This window comes from Chenopodium album, chromosome 7 (assembly GCF_948465745.1).
Source record: "Chenopodium album chromosome 7, dcCheAlbu1.1, whole genome shotgun sequence".
Lineage (NCBI taxonomy): Eukaryota > Viridiplantae > Streptophyta > Magnoliopsida > Caryophyllales > Amaranthaceae > Chenopodium > Chenopodium album.
The window spans coordinates 1,371,181-1,393,249 of record NC_137840.1 but is presented as its reverse complement, the minus strand read 5'-3'; the positions used below and the strand labels follow the sequence as shown (position 1 = coordinate 1,393,249).

General features: G+C 35.0%; 1 protein-coding gene across 1 annotated transcript; it reads right to left on the bottom strand.

Moving 5' to 3' along the window:
* On the bottom strand, positions 1–21,704 carry LOC145640769 (uncharacterized). The gene is made up of 28 exons (XM_081692005.1): positions 21,320–21,704; positions 20,180–20,264; positions 18,971–19,046; positions 17,170–17,234; positions 17,035–17,079; positions 16,849–16,949; positions 16,600–16,741; positions 15,676–15,737; positions 15,529–15,602; positions 15,366–15,436; positions 14,267–14,354; positions 14,117–14,189; positions 13,942–14,037; positions 12,362–12,458; positions 11,831–11,924; positions 11,661–11,744; positions 11,411–11,567; positions 11,013–11,206; positions 7,705–7,749; positions 7,507–7,535; positions 7,296–7,417; positions 5,205–5,252; positions 3,452–3,576; positions 3,052–3,374; positions 1,403–2,330; positions 1,073–1,129; positions 754–873; positions 1–676 (listed from the first exon to the last, which is right to left on the bottom strand). Exons 1-28 carry the CDS (start codon positions 21,663–21,665, stop codon positions 638–640), a joined length of 3,786 nt encoding a protein of 1,261 aa, XP_081548131.1. The 5' UTR covers positions 21,666–21,704; the 3' UTR covers positions 1–637.
* Positions 21,705–22,069: the final 365 nt, after the last annotated feature.

Here is a 22,069-nt window from a genome sequence, read left to right as displayed (position 1 = left end):
GTGAGCAAATGCTACTTCAAGTAGCAATTTCCAAAGCTATTAATTACTAGTTCACTGCCACTGATCAATAGGCTAGGAAGTAAGAACCATTCAAAAATATGAACATTACTTGGTATTCCAACTTCCAAGACTCGAATCCATTTCTTTGTTTACAAAAATTTGAACTCAGCAACAAGCCATAACGAACTATGAAGCAGCAGACGGAGAACTGAATAGGCTGCCAATTGGGGAAAAAACACCAAATAAAGACGATCAAATATTTTGTTGAGTCAATCAGCATCATAAATGTTATACAAAGCCTGATATATTACAACTTCAATCGTTCTGTACATTTGTGATTTCCGTTTAACTATACATTTTTACACAAAATTCTTGCGGACATGTTACCATCCCCTCTAGAGAATCTATCCAAAAGCTGAACTTTACAAATCAGAGGCACACCTAAGTGACCCAACCCACTGCTATAAGCCATCATAACTCGAGTCGACCACAAGTCACCTTAACTTAAAATATGTGCCCTTGACATGTGATTAATAGTCAATAATAAATGTTCTATTGAAGTGTCATACATGTGCTGTACAGTGCCTAGCTTAACCGGAGCCCAGTAGCTCAGTACACAGTAGTCACTAATCTTCTTCTATGATTGTGACATAGGGCTCCTCTTCAGTAGTCTTGACTGCAAGATATAGAGGGGCAAAATCAAACAAGTTTACGATAGAAACTAAATAAGGACCATTTGAATGTAATTCACACCTTTGCTTTCGTCAATTTCCAGCTTCCTGGACTATGCGGCTGAGATTGATATTCATATTTTTTAATAGAATTTATACCAACTGTCTGATCTCGGCACGAATTGTTATCAATCAAAGAATCCTACAAGCATGTCAGGTAAAACGCTCAGAATTCTGGAATTAAGTTTAAGAAATATTTGAATAAAACTTTTTGTGATCACAACTAACAAATCTAAACAAATTTAGTACCTTACCCTCAAATGTAGTTTGCAAAAAACCCACAGTAACTGCAATTCTATTGGGAACATACACAAGAACTACAAGAGGTTCCAGTGAAATACCTTGCTCTCCGATCCTTGGCAAGTCTTAACCTCCAAACGATCATAGTAGAAGAGTATCTGCACAAAAGAAAATAACTGAATAACATTGAAAGAACAAGATAGCAAAGAGACTATTTGAGGTCAGACTTATATTAAAGAGGTTAAATCACAAAAGTATTAGCCTGCAGGTACTTGTGGTAAGCATAGTTATTAATAAGCAAAGTCAGACTTATATAGAGTAAGGAAATTTGAGGTCAAATACCACCATTATGAGGTGTAGGACATAGAAAAATACCCCAGCCAAGAGCCAACTATCCAAGTTGTAAGCAAAATACCCGCCAATAGCCTTACCTTTCCAATTAACTGAGTGTTTAATGCATCAGCAGCCATGATCTGCACTCCAAGACAATGGTTGGTAGAAATGCAGAAAGGGCAGAATATGGAATTGTATACACATCCATCTTCTTGGCACCAGATACCCTGACCTGGAATATCTTTGTTATTCCTATTATAAAGCCGCTGATCAACTGATAATATATCCACTATCACAACTGGCACAAGAGATGGTGAAGTCCGTAGACTTTGCGGCCCATGTCCTTTAGAAAGATTACTCAAAATAATTTTTGATATTGAAGTCAAGAAACATGTGACGTACAAGCTGTTTTCAGGAAGACCAAGTGGGTTTTTGCAGAGTGAGCAAAAAATTTGTAATAGTTGATCCGTACAGAAACCCCCACTCTTGGAATATATATTGCCCTCACTTACCACATAAGGTTGAGCGCTAGGCTTAAGTTCACATGCTGATAAACTAACCTTAGAAAATTTTGTTCTTTGACTTGAATTGTCATTTAACTCTGAATAATCCATCATTCTAAAGTCCTGATTATTTTCTGCATTCCCCACATCAAACTTCATTTTCTGAATGGTGTTCATCTGCTGTATATTAAGCAACATCCTCCTTTTCTGTGCATGAGAATTAACACTCAAGTTTGCAGATGACTCTATTTCCTGTGCTAACTCCTTGGTATTTCCCCTGCCAACCCTTTCTGGAGTGACTTCAGCGCACGTCACTTTTGAAGGAGACTGAGCTGAATCTGTTAAAGACACATGATGTGCTTGATCAAACTCAGATGCCTGGATTATGGTGGAATAAGAATTGTCCTCGTTCATGAAAGGCTCAGGACTAAATACAGCATAATTTCCAGCCACAGGAGTCTCCTTAACAACAGAAAGTTCTAGCCTTTCTTCAAAATTAGCTGTGCAAGGTGTTTCACAGTACCTGAAAATGAAGGAAACCATGTCAGTAACATTCTCCTGAGTAAACATTGCCATTGACTACTGTAAACAGAGAATAATTCACATGCAAAAGAATTTAGCACAAAAAAAAAAAGACTTTGCTAGGAATCAATTTAGATAGAATATATTTCAAGGAAATTTGATAAGCATCAATGTGAGGGGGAGGGGCATTTTAGAGAGTATGTTTTCATTAGCTTGAAGAGGAAGATGGTTAGCAAGGGTCAGAACTCAATTTTCAATTACTGGAATATGAGCTCAAGTTGACTTCAATGTCAGCAACACAGCATGAACATTACCGATTTTCCACTTCCTATAGAAAAATACACTCAGTTATAGGTGGATAACAAACGGTTTTGATTGCCAGAAAAATGGGTTACATTTTTTTTTTTTGTTTTTTTTGAAAAAAAATATGGATTATATTATTTACATCAAAGTTTTGCCCAAAATATATATTTTCAAGAATCCATGATTTAAATTATGTATGGCACTGTAGATATGTGGTAGAAAAAATTAGATAAATACAAGATATTACTAATAAACAATAAAAATAATCTCAATTATAGATGTAACGAGCCAATTCATAGATTCTTGGTTAATGTGGCTGAACCCATCCTTTTGGGAATAAGGCTTTAGGTTTTGTTGCTGTAGTATTAGTGTTACTGTGTAACAGAATATAGAACAAACAAGAATCAAATGTGACATACTCCAAACTATAGCAATCTTTGTCAATCTCTTTCTGGTTGTCAATATCTTCCACATGAGTTGATGAAGGTTCCTGGATTCCATTGTTTCTTTGAGATCTTATTGTCGTATGATTAGAGATACCCCCAGCTTTGCGTGATAAACAATGAGAAAGTCCAGTAGATGGCATCTTCATGCTGCCAGAAACCATTCCCATTTCACTGACTTGTGAATTGGTTGATTTCTGAGTTTTCAACCTTATGGATTCTTTGGCTGAAGCATCAGGAAGATTACCTTCTAAATCAGCAACAGGATCTTGTAACTTAATGGTGTTGCCAACCCTCTCCTGTGAAAAATTAGAAAGTAAATCTACAAAACTAATGAGACAACAAATGTAACATCTAATAAAGCATCTTGTTTAACCTTAATGTTAGAGAAGAAAGATTTCAATCCTTCAACTGATGTCTCAAAGTTCTCATATGTTCTGATTGACTTCCTTAGCCACTTTGAAATGTAGATCGTATTTCTTTCCTCACGAAATCGTTCATCTGAAAGGGAGTAAGTGAAGAGCCATTATCTAAAGTTGTATAACGTAGACAAGATATATTTACTACCAAAACATGCCAAGATAGGAAGGAGTTGACAGCAAAGAAACAGGAGGCAGAACACAAAATAAATTAAATATATGGACTGAACATTAAGCGTAGTAAAAGATCAGTTTCCAAGTGAGACCTTGCCTCTATTACCATGATCTGTGTTGCAACAAACTAGTTTTACCACTAAGTGTTCTGTAGGGACATGAAAAATAAATATGAAACAGTAAGTGGATTTTAAGGCTAAAAGGAGAAAAAAGCAAGGCCAGTCTTCAGTTCAAACCAGGTGAAAAGGGAGAGTGAGGAAAGGTTACTTCGTATAAATCAATATTTTATAAAGAAAAGGTTGCAAAATAATATACCACCTGTGTTTCACAATAGATGCAATATTTTGACTTTTTCACTTTGTAAAAACACAACAATGACCATTATCTCTTTTTTTTTTTTATCAATTAGTAAGAAATTATGGAAAGATAATATATTGAAAATGTACATTAAAACCAATCCAAGAATATTTTATACTTCTCTGTTTTATTTAATCACACCAATTTTCTTTTAGGGAAGTTGGATATCAATTGCACCATTTCTCTAATGGGTATCCTTTCATACACCAAATAACTATTTAACCCTTACTCACATTTGATATATACCCTTGTAACCTCACTTTTAATCTCTCTTCTTTGTAGTCACATGGGCTTTTTGTTATTTCATTCCTTACATAAACTTTGTGCCCACCCAAATTGTGCTATTAAAAAAAACAGAGGTATATTATAATTTAATTTTTATACAAGTAAAAAATCTAGTCAAAGTAAATAACTAGATTATAAAAAATAAACAAATAAAAAAAAAGTCAAAACAGTGCATGTATTGTGAAATGGAGGTAGTATTAATCATGCTTATGGGTTACACCAAGGCAATAGTTTTACATTTGAAAATCATGCTGTTAGTCTAAATTTTTTCTTCCTCACTAAATCAAAGAATTTTAGAAGATTCAAACTAAAGAATGCTCACACATGTAAATTTGCATTTTTTTTTTTTAAATGCAGTGGTTTTTACATAACTTTTAAAAGCTACTTTTCTCTCACAACCAGTCCATTAACCCCATTACTTCTCTCTTTCGTCAATTCCTTTCAACCAAAAACTAATAAGTAACTGTCTCCCAATGGAGCAAACAAAGGGGAGCAGAGAGAGTATGATATATTTTAAATGTTAACAAACATTGACAGCCAGGAAAAAAAAAAAAAAAAGACAGACTCCATAAACTAGATTTTATCTTATGCTACAACATTCATGGTTAAGAATCTATTTTATCTCTATCAAGAAAAAAAGAGTTTCTTTTGAAGGCATTGGGATACTCTTCCATCTTGTCAGAAACAACATGATGCAGCCTCTACTCATACATAAAACTTCACACAGATTTATAGAGTTCATAATATGCAGTTTATGCACAATAAATAAAACTGCTTCATCCCTTTCCAAACCAGATCATGCCTTTTTGCTCATTCATTTATTAACCTCAATCCAATTCCAATACATTAAAGCAGCAAAAAACCAACAGGAAGAACTAAGAAGACAAAGATTACCTAAGAATATGATTGCCCCATAATCATGCCTGTGACGGATACACCTGCCTGTCATTAGGCAAATGAAAGAGTAAATATCACATGGTAAACCCTTGGTTACAAGAATTACAACAGCTAATTTATAAAAGTTATAGTACCGAGAGCAAGGTAGACTTAAACTATACAAACCTATAAAGAAACAATTAGAGCCAATACTTGATTCTAAGAGAATAGAAAGATAAAGCCACATGACAATATATACGATTTTTTTTTTTTTTGAAAGAAACAATATAAATGATATGATGATTTGAAAAGTGAGCACATTTAGGGACATGATTTCGTTATGCTTCGAATTTGTGGACACATCTGTTAACCATCGAAATATAATTACTTCAAGTGATCCAGCACTCAAGTTCTGTTGCCTGACCAGAGTCACAGGTACAGGGGATGACACACCCGGGGGGGGGGGGGGGGGGGGGGGGAGGGGGGGCATGTCTTCTGGACCTGGATTTGTTTCAGATTTTCATAACCTATCCCCTCAGATGTTAGCAATCCTAAAATGGAACACCCTGTTACCAACTAAACCTGCCACTGTCCGGTGTTCCAGAGGACTAATCAAACGTACAGAGGAACACACCACGCATGCACACACACACACATTAAACGTATAGAGGAACAACAAAAGGTTTTTTTTCACCTTTCTGCTAACTACTTACTACTGCTTGAGTGATCCTTTTGAGATCTCTTGCTTTTAATAAGCCACAAGAATGCAATCATATATTGAGCAGAAAAACCAAAACACCAAAGGATCTTCAAATACCACATATTGAGAATCATGACACATTCTGAGCAGCCTAATTTTTGGTCACGAGAGCCAGACAATGGTACCTCAGTTTTCAGTCTCATAAGTCCATTCAAACTAACCTTGAGCACCAGGAATCAGTCTAAGCCTCCAAGGATAACAAGTATAGGTGAAATTGTTTAGTAAATCAATAGAGCAATAAATATTTATTTGAAATCGTTCAAATTGAATGGAAAAGTTGAACAGATAATAGGTTGTTTCTCAGACTTGTTGTCTGATGCTTGTTAGTTTCTCAAAATCTCAAATGGTTCTGCCTTCTGCTAGGAATTAGCTCCCAAACAGTAAGTAAGCGAGCTAATTAGATAGAAAAGGATAGCTAAGAGGGATAAGTTGTATTATCAAACTGATTGCTCAACAATAAAATGCCTTCTTTCGAGAGGAAGGTGCTCTCCAACAAGTCAATAACAGACTTCTCAACAATATTCAACATGATTATTATTCCTCCTAATGAGGCCTATTTATAGAAAAACTCTCATATTAAACTCTAACTTATTCCCCAAGCTACTACTAATAGGCTATGACTAACATACCCTTCCCCTAAGATTGATTCCTTGCACCTTCCTAGAAGTTTTGATTGGTAGGAACACTTTAATAAATAAAGCTTCTCAAGACAATCAAACCTTCTAGAAAGGAAGATCAAATACTGATTAATCTAAAGAGAGATCACAGAATCATACAGCCAACCATGGAAATCAATCATCCTTCACCCCTAAGGGTCCATCTTTTTCAAGCTTTTGAAGTCTAGGAGCAAAATATTTTGGCTGGCTATAGTATGGTGCTTGTAACTAGAAAGAGGGGGGGGGGGGGGGGGGGGGGGGGGGGGAGGAGGGGGGACAGGTTTAATTGTCTTAAATTCCCCGTAATTGAGAGCGGCTGGATTTTTTAAAGGGGCTTCTTCAACAATCACATTTTAGCATGTTATTTTGCAAGGAGATTATGCTTCTAGACTATGGGACTTTTAGGATTTTCACACCATGTATTGATGCTGTAGTTCATCTGTAACCTTGCTATTTAAATTAAACTGAAAACCAATGTTGTTGATCTATAATAACATTGCAGTACATATAGCTTGAAACCGAACTTTCCTTTATGCAACATCTAGAAAAAAAAAATGTTTCCCTTTCTTTTATATACCCCGAGTTTATCAAAGCCTACAATAACTTAATATGAGCATCACTTAAATAATATGTTGTAGCTATCAGCCTATTAAAGATTAATTGACGCTCATTTTCTAGTATACCCCTGCATACCTGCAGCCTGATTCAGTGCTCGGAAAGCTTGTTGGCAGTACCAATCACTTCCACTTAGAAGATTCTTGGAGCATTTATATGTGTCATTATACTTCTTCTTCTCTGCAACTTGGATGTCATTTCTGCAAAGATTTCAAAATTGATAATCTCAATTTGGTATACAACCAAAAAACCCAGTTCGATTAAGATAGAAAAGACTAAAAATTCTTACATATTTGGAAAAGGAATACCAATTATTATCTGGAGCAGTTAAGAAGATACACCCCCACAAATATTAGTATAAAGAAGGAATTTCTCATAGCAATAAATAAATAACTGACATACATTGAGCTCATTTTAGTCATAATCTACCTAATTATTACACATAATCTACTTTATATAAAATTTTGAAATAGTTCAAAAAGGATACCACAGCACGAGCATTTTCATCTGAAAAGTCAATTCCTTCAGAAACCTGCACACATAGCCAACAGCCAAAAACCAAGATTCAGCAACTTGAAAGGATCATTTGTCCCCTTACATCAGCATTATAATGTTAATACATTGTTATACTAGAACTCTGACAGAATAAAGTCATCTATATGAAAAAAAAGAGCTAAATGAATAATTAAAAAGGAAAGAATTTTTAAATGCAAGAATGCAACCAACAACAAATCACCTAACCTTCGTTCAAACAGAAGCTGACCCTATATATAAAATGCAACAGTCACATACTATTTACAAAAAGCCTAACAAATTGTCTGATTCAGTAATTGTTTGGTTGAATAATAGAATTCAGCCTACCCCAGTTACTGTAATTTCCTCATGGTAGATTTACTACGAAGTGCTCATAACTGCTAGATTAAACTTTTTGAGGAAATTTCACAAGCCTGGGGTGCTAGGTAAGAACTAAGAAACTTCCCAAAAGGTTTTAATTTCTGCATTTTTGTTACTCTATAAGCATATATATTTCTCAGGATGTTTTTTTATCTATACTTGATCTGTTAATCAGTTAGCCATTAATTCTATTGAAGTTTAAATGTCTAATCAAAAGAATAGTGAGTCTTTTGACTCCATTAGAAATAAACACTGGAGAATTATTCAACCATTTAACATACATGGATTCCAAAAATTCAACTTACTTCATGATGAATTACCAAAGAAAGAAAGAAAATCCAACTTGATCAACGTAACAAAGAACCATTGATCAATATTAGAAAGCCTGCTCTTTAAAAGAGTGCCAACAACAAAATATTGTAAAAAACACCCCACCCTCAAAAGGAAGCACTTGCAAATGGTGACATGAAGACTTGACCAAACAATTATGACTATTATAATTCTTCCCACTATCTTTCCTGCTTTGCTTTCGTCAGGAGCTAAGGTCCAAAGCAAGATAAAAATTAACTAGCTGCGGCTGAAATCATAGTTATCTTCTCTCACACTTAGAGAGAGAATCATCCCATAAGATCAATTTTATGAGCTCTTTGCACTGGATGATCAGTACTATGGACCAAGTGATAAAGAGTTATGAGCATTAGAACTTTAGAAGAGCAGCCATCAATTATAAACAAAATATGAAAAGACATCAAAGTCATTCTTAAATCTGCTTCTTGCAAATATAATCACCAAAAAGAGGATAGCTAATGTTTTCACTTCTGGTTGATGTGCTGGCCATTGGGATTACCACAGGTTCTAACACCATCACAGGGATTTAAGGATTATCTGCTATGAAACCACGAATAAAGGCAGGAAAATGCAGGTTTCTTCCATTAGATGGTCAATTACTTTTGCGATTTGACTCAAGTTTGAAAAAACATGTAATTTGCTCCTTAACTTCTACAACAGTGTTTACTTTAGTGTTCTCCTTTTTTATTTGATAGTATGTTATCACTTTATCTCCTCAGTAAATATTTCCTCAGTCCAGGTAATAAAAAGAGAAGTATACCTAGATATCTTTCCCCACAAAAGAGCAAAAGAAAGAAAAAAGAAGTGTTGGACCAAAGAACTCAGTGTGTTTCTTCAACCACAAATTTCACAAGCTGCCTTAATGTGGTTTAGACTATTAGGAACAGACCCTTTAAAGATGTTCTATTGTTCTGAAATGCTTTTCCTCAATCTAACTTCAAAAACAATTAGAAATTTTTTTAAAAAAGAAATAAAAACGTCATTGGTAGCAACAGCTAGATCTCAGGACTGTAATAAGATATCCTTTTAGCACATCAAGCACCACCCAGATCTTTGCTATGAATTAACATAGCTTGAGCTTCATAGATAGCAGAACATAGGAAGAAGATGATGAATTTTGATTAATTACCTGAATTACAGCACTTTTGTATGATAATTCCACATTCAAGAAGTGGATTCTCTCCCAATCTAGCCTTCTAAAGCTAACTTAATGCATTCAACAATACTCAACATGCTTATCTCTCTCTAATTAGCTCTATTTATAGAACATTTCCCTAACAAACTAACTAAATTCTCCTAACAACTTTATTGTAACTCTACTCCCTAAATTGCCCCTCTTCCCTAATATCAGTTCACTGCAATCTCGTATGGAACTATTCTTTTAGCACATTAAGCACCAGCCAGATTTCGTAAGACTGAAATAAAATATCCTTTTAGCACATCAAGCACCAGCCAGATCTCATGAAGAGCCCATTATTGTGATCAGGCTTCAACTAAAGAACTTCTTAATTTGAGTTGATCTTGACTTTCATTCCTTCCGTTGGTTCGGACATGTAAGACGGAGACCCCAGGGTGCACCAGTACGAAAGTGGAAGAGTAGAATCATAGAGAAGATAAACGAGGTAGAGGGAGACCGAAAATGACTTGGTTGGAAGGAGTTAGGAAGGATATGAAGCATATGGATTTGCATGAGAATGAGGTATTTGATTGTAAGGGATGGAGGAGGAAGATTTTAGTGGATGACTATACGGAATAATCACTTTTGGTTCATGTAGCTGACCCCACTTATGGGATTAAGGCTTTGATTGATTGACTGACTTTCATTGCTTGATGAATCTTAGCCTTCTTATAATTTTGTGTCCCAAGGATTCAAGGAGCAAAAAGAATTTAGAAATAATATACACAGGTAAGTGACTTTATGTTAAAACTAATCACAAACAAAAGACCAAATCTACCAAGCTATAGCCTTAGAAGTGTGCAAGACACACCAAGGTGCAAACGTCCTTGGAACCTATACACAAGGTGAAGGTGTGTGCCTTTAGTAGGCAAGGTGAACTTTATACATATAAAAATAAATTTCTAAAAAATGTCTAAGAAATGAATTTTGAGAAAGGGTGAAAGAGATATGTGATCATTAGCTAGGGTAGCTAGGGTTCTATAAAAAAAATGGTGGATATGGGGTTTTAATCTCCTCTAGTATTACAGTAAATCTGACAGTCATGTGGTACTTATTTTAAAATTATCTTAATCATCAGTTGTTGACGCCTTACCACATAAGGTGCAAAGGTCTTTTATCTTATTAAATTAGCATAAATACCAAGGTGCTTATGAAGCTAGTATAGGAGACCTATATGATGTAACCAACTATTTTAAGTACATATCCAGGTCATTGCAAGATTACATGTTGACACACACACATGTACATAATAGACATAGTAGTATCAATGTATCATGCAGCGAGAACTTATCATTATAATTCTGTAATGGTGAAGGGTAAAGTCATTCTTACTAGGGACTGAACAATGATGCATAACTATAAAAATCGTCACACACCTTTCCACGGCAAACAGCAAGAAATGCAGCCCCCTCCTTAGATTCCTCAATTGAATTAGCTGTAGTAGACAAATTGGATTTTACTTTCTTTGCCTTTCTCCTTTTTCCAAGAGCTGGCTTAGTGCCTGGACGAATTGCACTATAATAACCTTTCAAAACAGCTTCAAAATCCTCCTGGCTACCTCCTCTGGGCTCTGCATGTCAAAGGATATTAGCAATTATCTTGTAGATTATGCTCCTAAAGTAGAGCAAAACCAGGATTTCTCAAAAAATATCTCTTCCAAATAGCATTTAAATTAAGAACAAAAACAAGAGGCCCTCCAGGTAGTTAACACATACTATCCAATAACATAACATTGAATTTTTTATGTTGCCATTTGCAGAACAGGATTAATTACCAACAAAGACTGGTTTTCTAGCATTCATCCGAGACCACTGGCCTGTTTCAATCCACCTTTTACAAAGCTTATCCATTAGCTTATAGCTTGGGAAAAACACCAGTGAACCACCAGGAACAACCTTGAACAGCTCCTCCAAAGCTTTACCAACAGCATCCTTCATAACAATTCACAATAGAATCAAAATAGATGTGATTGACCTAGACTTCATAGCAATGGAGGGAAAAGAAACTAATAAATTAGCAAGTACCTGAAATGCATATGCATCGGCTGTCTTATAGCTAGCATTTAAGGGATATTCATGTGGACCAGTAGAAATTATTGAAGCCCAAACCTGTGGAAAATAAAGAACAATAGTCAAAACAAAGCATGAGATAAAGGGACTCGGCCAATAAGATACGACATGTTCACAGACTATACCTGAGATTCAACGTCAATTACGTGTGGAGCCTCTAGAAGCGTGCCAAATGGGATTCCAAGTTCAGATGAAAAAGAATTCATTGGTGATAGAGTCCTGATATTACCCCAAAAAAATAAATAAATAAATAAAAATCATGAAACATTGCGTATTATTAACAGAACAACAACCACGAGAAGTTGCAAATAAAAAATGTAGAAATAAAGAGATTCTGAGGTGCAAATTATATAACAAAACAAAGAAAAAGGCAAGCAGGCATCTTCAAGGAGTGGATTAACTTCAACCAGGTGCACATATGCAATCATGGATTTAATTAACACAAACTGAATTAGTGAACTTTTCAACTACAAATGCTAACCAATTAATTTTCCCGATAAGGAGAAACAATTTCAAAGTATTCAGCAAGCAGCAACATAAACTCAAGAGTGACGGCCCAAAGTATGTTATTGGGTGGTTGCTGTACGACTGACTGCAACCCTAAACAACAGATTATAAATTAACCACAGCTTATAGCAAAATATGCAAAAACCTACCCAGATGTTAAAATCACTGATAATGAAAGTTCAGTGATATCTCTGAATACAACAGCTGGGTTCAAACACCACAAACTGAAAGTAAGTGTCCAGCTACCTGAAATGTGCATAGCAACACCGCAATAAGATATATTGACAAAATAGTCAAAGTCACATGCAGAAGAAATTCATAGAGAAAAGATGAGAGGGGATGATAATTGTAGGTTTCATAATATATTTGATAATTTTATCTCATACTACATTCTTGGAGCATCATCAACCAAGTCTAGAAAAAATTAGTACATCCTCTCTTTTGGCAAGTCTCACTCCTCCAAATCATTGTGAGTTTGTGACAGCCTATTCCAAAATGTACTACTTAACTATTACCAAATACATTTTGTCTTTTAAAACAAAGATTTATTCCTCTTTCTATTACTTTATTCATAATAATGAGTTAAAAAAAAAAAAAAAAAAAAAAAAAAAAAAAAAAAAAAGTGTTCAAGCATATATTAAGATGGGTTTTTACTGGTAGATCAAGAAAAATATAAATATCTACAGGTACTTTCACTTTTAATTTATGCCCATCTTTCTTTTTTGTTTCTTCCCCCCTCCTTCCTCTAATCTGCCTTTCTCTGCCAGACAGCAAGTAATCACGGGTTGGAAGCTGTAAGGGCAGTTATGTCCACATACGAACCTCTAGCAGGTGGTTCAAGATTGATTCTAAAAGAGCTTATTTCACCAAGTTCCACTGCACCGAGATGTGAAGTGCTGGTGGTGATCATCACCCCAGATAGTCGAAAAATTTAATAGAAAAGCAGTATAAATAAGGATGGTGATTCGCAGGAAGACAGGATTCAGGATATTGTAGTGAAAGAAAGTCCTTGAGAGAGTGTCGCCTCTCAAACTTGGAGATGGGTTGGCAATGTATTTTATTATATTTCATCTTAAATTGAAGTGAGTTCCAGATTTCAGACATTATATAGAGCAAAACAACATCCTTATTATGATGATCCATTTTTTAGGTCAACATTAAAAAGAAAATAATATGCTTGAGGGCACAATTTATTCTTTTTTCCTTGTTGAGGACTTAAGGATGCTCAAATTTATAAGATGGAATGAAGCTAACAATTTAAGAAGACATCAAGAATTCACTTAGTTGAAATGTTAAAGAAAAAAATGAATTAACTCGATATTTGTAGACCTTCAAATTTATATATATTTTGAAATCCTTAACCTCAGACTTACAAGCCTACCCCCACCATCCTAGCTAGAAGAGGGGGTAGGTTCAATGCTTCAGAAAAGAAGATAGCTTGCCAGCAAAATATCATTTGATAGGGTGAAATCCATCGAACTTGTGGCATAGTATCACACTTCAAAGACACATACATGACCACATAAAAATAATAAATATACATATTTATGTATTAGTTGTGCCTTCAAAATCTTTGAGGGTTAAGGAAATCAGCATGTCAATGTTATTTAACCAACAAACCAGAGAATTGCAATGCAAGTCCACCATATACATGGTCTCCTCATGCGTGATAACAATTTCCTTCACTTATCAACATTGCATGTTACAAACCAGCATCTAGAAATCTCACCAGTGTCTTTTTTGAAGATGCATTGTACAGCAAGTTGGAAGTCATTTGTGTGAAGCCCATTTTTCTGAAAAAAATAATTAAGAGAGCAGAAAAGACCTGCAATGATAAAAACATATCGTGTTAGAGTTTGACAGAATCTGATGAATAAAGCAAAAGCACTTTCAAAAGTAATTACCCTCCAATGCTACTGCTGACATGCCACTTAAATGAGCTAACCCTGACTCGGTGTCTGAAGCAGCTTTGATAGCCTTAACAAATGGATTGTACACGTTAGCAAAGCAGCAGCTTGGTTATCAAGAGCTAACTTATCAGTAAAGATATGGACCTTAGCAGCACACTCTTGCAAGATTGGAAAGCACTGTTGTGATATGCTAGCCTCTTGGAGCTCCTTTAAAGCCTTATCCCCTGTCCAGCTGCATTTGAAATACAATGGAAGCATAGTTTAATCGGCAGGGTAAAACTCACTATATCAAAATAAATTAGCTCCTTACTATTTTGGATGTTTTAAAAGTAAGCCTCTCTTCCCTTTCCAAGATGGTTATAAGTATCCTCGGACAAGCCCCTAAAATAATTGATTGTTTAGACTTTGATGTAGTAGATTATTTTAGAAAGGGAAAATATGTTTATGGATACGTACACTAGTCAAATAGCTTACTTTAGTATTTGAGATAAAAATGAAGAGATTTTTCTTTGGGATAGATTAGCATTATTTATAACTAGTTAAAACACCCTACTCCTTATATGTATGATAATGTTAAAAATAATAGTGCATTTGTACTAGAGCTTAGGATATGAGTTAGAGCAAAAAAAAATTAATGTTAGATGGTAAAGACTAAATACAAGCCATGGCATTTAAGGTAGCTCCCTATGGCCCGCCCTTGTTGTGAGTAGGGGGTATACATAACCAATTGTCACATTCAAGATTCAACTTTCATAGCATTTTGAAAATGTTATAAATGAGAAAGTAAAAGAATGATTTACAATATGAGTACAATGCAAACCATTAAACATGATTTTGATTTGCGTGGTCACAATCACTTATCAAAAAATATAAATAGATAGAAAAAACACACATGGTACAGAAAAGGCATGTTTATAGTCTAGTGTAAACCATAAAACCAATGTATAAAAAAGCTCAAGGCACACTAAAGCAATAGAGGTCCTACTGCGCCTAGGCGCACCTCCTTGGGCGCTTCTTTGAAGTGAGACACACTGTATAAACATTAAATATATATATATATGACTAAATGCGCCTCAGGTAGTCTGGTGAGCCTAGGCACCCTTTTTATACACTGATGTAAACCAGATATATAAATCAAAATAATCGAGAACTGAATCACATAAATTGTCTTCTTTTCTTCTTCAACCTTTGGTCATACTAAACTAAGCTAGAAAACGGGAGGTAAAGAGAAAAATCTACTCACCATGAGACATAGCGCTGAAAATCACGCTTTTCTAAGGCCCCTTTTCGGCGCTCCATCCAGCTTAAAACATCCTACAAGTCTCAGCCATCATAATTGATTAGAGAAAAAATTAATCAGGCAATCCGATAATATGGATTTATATGCTTAAAAGCAAAACAATCACCTGGACCATTTCATACAGAGGCTGGTATGTCAGTGCGTCACCTCCACAGAGCTGACCTAGCTCCATCTGCAATTCTTTTATAAAGTATGGGAGCATTAGTAACAGATGATAAAGATAAAAGCAGTATACTGTAAGAGATTCACTTACTATGCAAAGCATCTTCGTCAACATCCACACTACCAGCTTCTCGAGATATGTCCTCTATATTACTGTCAAGTTTCAACAAGTGATAAGTTCAGAGGTTTCTCTATAAAAACTACCGATACTGGTGACAATATATAAACTGAACTTATGGAATCACACGAAGTATCACTATCCTTTAATATTCTAGCTTGGTCAGACCACCATTAAAACAACTACAGGTCTACAGGTAATATTCCCAAGAGGAACACCTTTATAATTACATAAAACAAACCCAAAATCATAATTATCAAGTACTTGTGAAATCATAATCCTGCAATTCTTCATTCATTTCAAATAAAGCCAGCTATGTGGCCTAATGATAACAAAACTCAGGAAGCATATGTATCATCACTGGAATTTCAATTGAAATTTAATGTCAGAAGCAACCCAACCCAATCGCTGAAGACAACAAAATTAAAACCATATTTGAAGTAATGGTAATATGGCATTTTGTATTTTTGTGTACAATGTCATAATCGCTTAAGTTACCAGACACAACTTCAGGCTTAATATATAATTAAATATGGCTTCATAGACATGATCAACTCAAACTGATAACTGGTTAAGCATTTACCTTTAAGAGACCGGGGAGAAAATATGAATAAGACATACAGCCAGATATCAAGAAAATAATTTTAAAAGTTGACAATTGAGGCACATTCCTTTATACATGACAATAAAAGCTTGTATTTTTAATTGGAGATTGAAGCATTAAACAAAACAAATTTTCTTTTTTCCAATATATTACACATGTAGAGGCAAGGCTGCAGAAATTGGTATGTTTACCAACATAAAAAAAGACTAGAGTACAGACTCCTATCAAGAAATCATGATCATAAATGCAGTGGGAAAGAGACAAAACAGTCAAGATGAGAGTTATAAGCATACTGGGCTTCATCAAGAACAAGAATAGCTCCCTTGATGTCAATTTCCATTGCTCTTCGGATAATTGGATTGGTAATATAACTATATGGGCAAAAAACAATATGTGCATCAACAGCCAATGAACGCGCCGCAAAATATGAACAACCTGCAAATGGAAAGACATTTGCTCTATTTCAGAGAAAATTTCAGGAATATAGGCTAGACTGCAAGGGTAAGAAAAAAAAGGCTGAAGCACTGAATAAGCTAACTAACCTTTTACTGTTTTTCCAATTTTAACAAGATCTTCAATATCATGAGCCTCATGACAGCCACCTTTCTGGAGAGATGGATGACTTTTAACTCTATGAGCATTTCTGCACAGACAAAGGGCACAGACATGAAGCTCAGAAACTGTGAAGATTATCTACATGGAATCATGAAAAATTGAAAATTACTAACTTGAATTGTGGACACCCAGCTTCTTTATTCTCGAGAAGTAACTTGCTACACAAAAATGCATATCTCCATGTTAGGGGAAGGAATTAAGAAAGAATACAGAATTAACCTACGTATTTTGGGTTAACGAAATTTCACCATTCCTCATCTAGGTTGTCTCCATTACGTATCTTTTCATTAGTGCAATAATGCTTCCTAGATCCCTGGAAAAACGTGAGAAGTAAGGAAAAGGTTTACACATTCTCCACCAAACGAGCATGCATTTGTTCTGTGTAGCTAGGTATATCACATGATGAAGAACCACAACCATCCAGCTTACCGGCTCTACCATCATCCCTAGTGTACAAAATCAATAAAAAAAATCTGGGAATCCAATTGCTGAGGACGAAGCATACCCAACAACCATTAAACCAAATCAACACATTGAAATCATGATATTTTCAAGTCTTTGTTGAAGCATAATGGTTTTGATGATGAGGAACTTGAACTAAAAGCAAACTCAACTAATAAAGATTCTCTAGTGTGTGATTAGTTAAGGTGAAGATTGATCTTGGTGATTGAAGAACCATCTGAAACTAAGAAGACATGAAGAAGACCTTTATTGAAGAAGTTAAACAAATCAGAGGAAGAGTTCTCTAACAAGAACTAAGTTCCCTGACAGGAACTTTGAAGACAAGCAGTTTAAGTTCTTTGGTGGAACTTAATATGCTTGGAGTCCAAGTAATCTACCTGATCAAAGTGCGGCGCAGCAATAATATTTACTTAAGGTTTTTATCTTATAAATTATTGTAAATATGTTAAGTAGGTTAGTGCACGAAATTTATTAGAAACGTGATAAGCTTGCTTGGTAAATAAAATAAATATGGAAAATAATAAAAGATAGATTTTAGGAAAAGATTTTCTAAAAAGATTATTTTCTTTAAAATCAGTTTGTTAAAAAGATAAGTCTTCTTAATAAATATCTTTTTGAGCTTATTTTCCGGAAAAGATTTTATTTTACTTGATTCACATAAAACCGTGTTTAAAGATAAGTTAAGTTAACTTATTTATCTTTTAGAAAACCTACTTTCTATACGAGTGTTACTTGTATAAATAGTAGAGCGAAAAATGATTTTAGGTTTTTGTGAGTTGATGCGAGGAGAAATCACAGTGCTATAATTGAGTAAGTTTACCAAGCTTTTAACTTGTCATATTAGTTTCGGATTTCGTGCATTGCTTACCTATCATACTAGGTGTCATATATTTGTATTGGTTGGGTTATTTGGGTGAATTTATAGTTCGTGTAATATACAGTTTTGTGTTGGCTTCTAGGTGAGGTTGTGAGTTTTGTACTTGGGTGGTACGAGTAGTTGTACTTTGGCAGTACGTGTAGTACTTTGGTGGTACGAGTGAATCTAAGTGTGGTGCTTAGATTGGGTAGGATAGGGTCTTATCAAGTAGCAAGTCCAGTGAGGAACTTGTGAAATAAAGGTCTGTGTCTAATAGGTTGTAACTTGGTGTTTGCCCTATTATAGTGAAGTGTTTTTTGTTTGAAATCCCTAAGGTAGGGTCGAGATTTTACTTCCAGTTGGGCCCTGGAAGGTTTCCTCGTAAAATCTGTGTGTTTTATTAAGTTCCTATATGCATTGTTTATTTATCCGCAAAAAGTAGTCATTAGGAACTCTATACAATTCACCCCCCCCCCCCTCTTGTATTCATCGTCTCAACTAACAGTCTTCAAGTTATACATTAAAAAAGAGGCATGCTCTCAAAAAAAATTACTTTTCATCTACAAAATGAGCAAGTGCATTAGATGACAAGATAGACACCACGGCATGGAAAGACAAGGAGCTTTTTCAGCCAATTCAGAGTTCAGCATTTGGTATCTCGGCCTTAATAGATTAAAAATAAATAAATAAATATAAGTTGCCAGCAGAAAATTAAAAATTGTAAGACTTACCAAAACAGCCATAGGGGCCCTGTAAGTCGTCTTCCGATATTCACGAATAACTTGTGTAAGTTGAGAATGAGTTCTCCTAACAAAGTTACAGATAAGTAGATAATCAGCACACATTACTTGGGCAAAAAATTTATAATTTGAGTAATCCATCCAAATTCAAAGTACATAAATACATAATACATCTCCCTATAAAGCTCCGGTATAGAAATTTATTTTTGACATTTTTAAGCAAACAGAAAAGTGAGAATCTGCCATAAGCACCTTCCACTTTTATAAATAAAATCATATATGTGGTCTTCATCCATTCCTCTTCATGATATTTTCTGTTTTTCTTTATTTAAGAGAAAAGAATTACATTGATCAATCAAGAAAAAGCTTACAGAAAAGGACTGTGTACTCTTAAAGAGATGCCAAAAGACAAATAACAAATATATTAAATTCCTCTGAATATCCCCAATTGAATAACCCTTTAAAGACCCTGCTGCCTTTGCCAGTAAAGATGAACAATGTTCCAAAGCAATTCACAAAAGAAAAAATATATAGAATATATACGGCTAATAGCTCCAACCACATAGTACACAAGATCACCATCAGAACATTTCACCACATCATCTCCTCTTCATAGTCACTACGTGTATGTTTTATACATAAAACTAATTGGTCCGGAAAACTGAAACAAATGTCCAGTTCTCAGAATTGACTCACTTTTTCAATATGGTGCAGCCGTTTTAATCTGGTATCTGGTACTATTCACTATGTGTTATCATTTTATTCTCTAAGAACAGAACTTGCCTCCAGGCATATAGAATAATTTCTAAAGCTTCTTTTGGCAATGAGGCCTCTGCTCCAGAAAAAAGTATGTATGCTTTGTAAAATGGCATGCCAAATATAATGTTTATCAGAGACAGGAATATGATCCCCTTATAATATACAATATTAAAGACAATAATAAACACACAGAAAAGCAACGAGAAATACAATTATGGTCAATAGCTGTCTAGGTTGACAAGATCTGACCAAAAAAGTCAAACATGTCTAGTCATTTTGAGAAGCAAGGTGTGCATTCAAAATCAATTGAGGGTTCCCTAATCAGATATAAAACGTTCTTTACTAAATAATGCTAAAACCCAACCGCTGGTTTATGAGCAGAAAACGGGAAATAATTGATTGAGTGAAAAAGATCGCAAAGAACATCAACTCCACACTTACGAGGCGTAATATATGGTGGGCACTGATTTCTTGCTTTGACTTGTAGTATTTGTTGCAGGTGGAGCTGTCTCTGGTGTTGAAGTCTCTGGAGAAAAAATTGATCACCTCTTTATAGACATGTTATAAACATATAATAGGCTGAAACACTGTTTAGGAAATTTAAACATATCATCACCATTTTAGCAAGTATCCAATAATCAATTCATATTTATTATTGTGTCTATAAGAGCCATCTTCACCACTAGCAGAAATGAGAACAAAAATTGTCGTAACTTAAACTAAAAAATGTTAAGTATCCACCTCTATAATCACTTAACAACAGGGTTAATGCACGCATATATCATAACAAAAATAGATTCCAGTTTTAAGAGAGCTTCATTTGACAATAAAGCTCAGTAATTTTTTGCACACGTTTCTATTCTACGCTTCCCACCTAGCTGCTTCATTGTTAGAAATTGAGGGTCGGATGCTAAAAAAAGAAAAAAACACAGTCGTTTCCCTAAGCCCTGCCATGAACATTTTAACATCAACAACATAAATAAAAACCCATAACTTTGATTCGCATATAAATTCTGTTCATTACTCATAAGGCCATAACCTTCACTCTTAATAATTTTGCTTTTGCCACTAGCTTTTTTTCTATCCGCATCAATTGAATTTTGAAGCTCGAGATCAACAAATAGTTCTTAGCTGTCATAAACTTCCTAATAGAACGGGATAAAGATGATCAATGATTCAGTGACACTAAATTTACTTGCAGATATTGAACAGTTCACCCCTAAACCACAAGCCCTACCCTAAACTTCCACAAATCCACAACACCAAACTTCTTCGAATTGAACCAGAAGAGTGAAGGACGGATTTCAGACCATTAATAAGTGAATAAACAAACAAAACCTATAAATCTCAAGAAAAATGATTACCCAATAGTCCATAATTGACACACTGAAGTACAATATTATCAACACCGCTAAATTTACATCTAAATTTTCAGCATTTCACCCAAAACCCACAATCCCTACTACCATAAATAAACTTCCAAAACCCTAACACCACCAAAGTAATTCAAATCAAAATGGGTAAAATTAAAATTCAAAATCCCTAGAATCTGGAAAGCACAATTTGAGTAGGAAAACAAACCAGAAAGCTGAGAATCAACGACAAAGCCGCCGCCATGATTAAGAGGGTCAGAAGCCGCCCTAGAATCAGGCTTCGACTGTTGCTGCTGAAAAATAGGGTTTTTGCCGCGATGAAGCTGCCAAGCAAGAGCAGAGCAGAGGAGAGAGAGAGACTTTCCAGTACCAGTAGGAGACTCAAGGAGAGCATGGCAATGGCCTTCCCTTTGAGCTCGATCAAGCGTAGAGATGACCCGACCCATGAATGCAAGCTGCGATCCGTACGGTTTGTAAGGGAATTCAACTGGGATTCCTCCAATGTGGTAGACATTTCTAGGGTTTTCTGGAATTTGGTGAGTTGATGCTTCCATTTTTTCTGGTTTTGCTGTGTTTGAGGAAAGAGAGAGAAAGAGAAGGAAGAAGATGAAATTGGGAGGAATGAATTGGCGGGAAGGAGGTTTAAAATTGGGGGTTTTGGCCGCGCAATGCATTTCGATAGCTTCTACCGCAAGTCCGCAAAAGTTCAATGTGTACGGGCTTGTTTGGCATCAGTTTTGGTTTTCAATTTCCTGTTTTTTTGAAAACCAAAAATAGGAAACAAGAAAAAGGTGTTTTCATTTTTCTGTTGTCAGTTTTCAACATTATCATAATTTTAATAAGTTTATATAATTTTGATTCATTATGGGACACATCATATACTATTAGAAAACAAAAAACCAAAAAACAGAAAACCACAGCAATGCCAAACGAACGGTTTGGATTAACAACTAAAGCC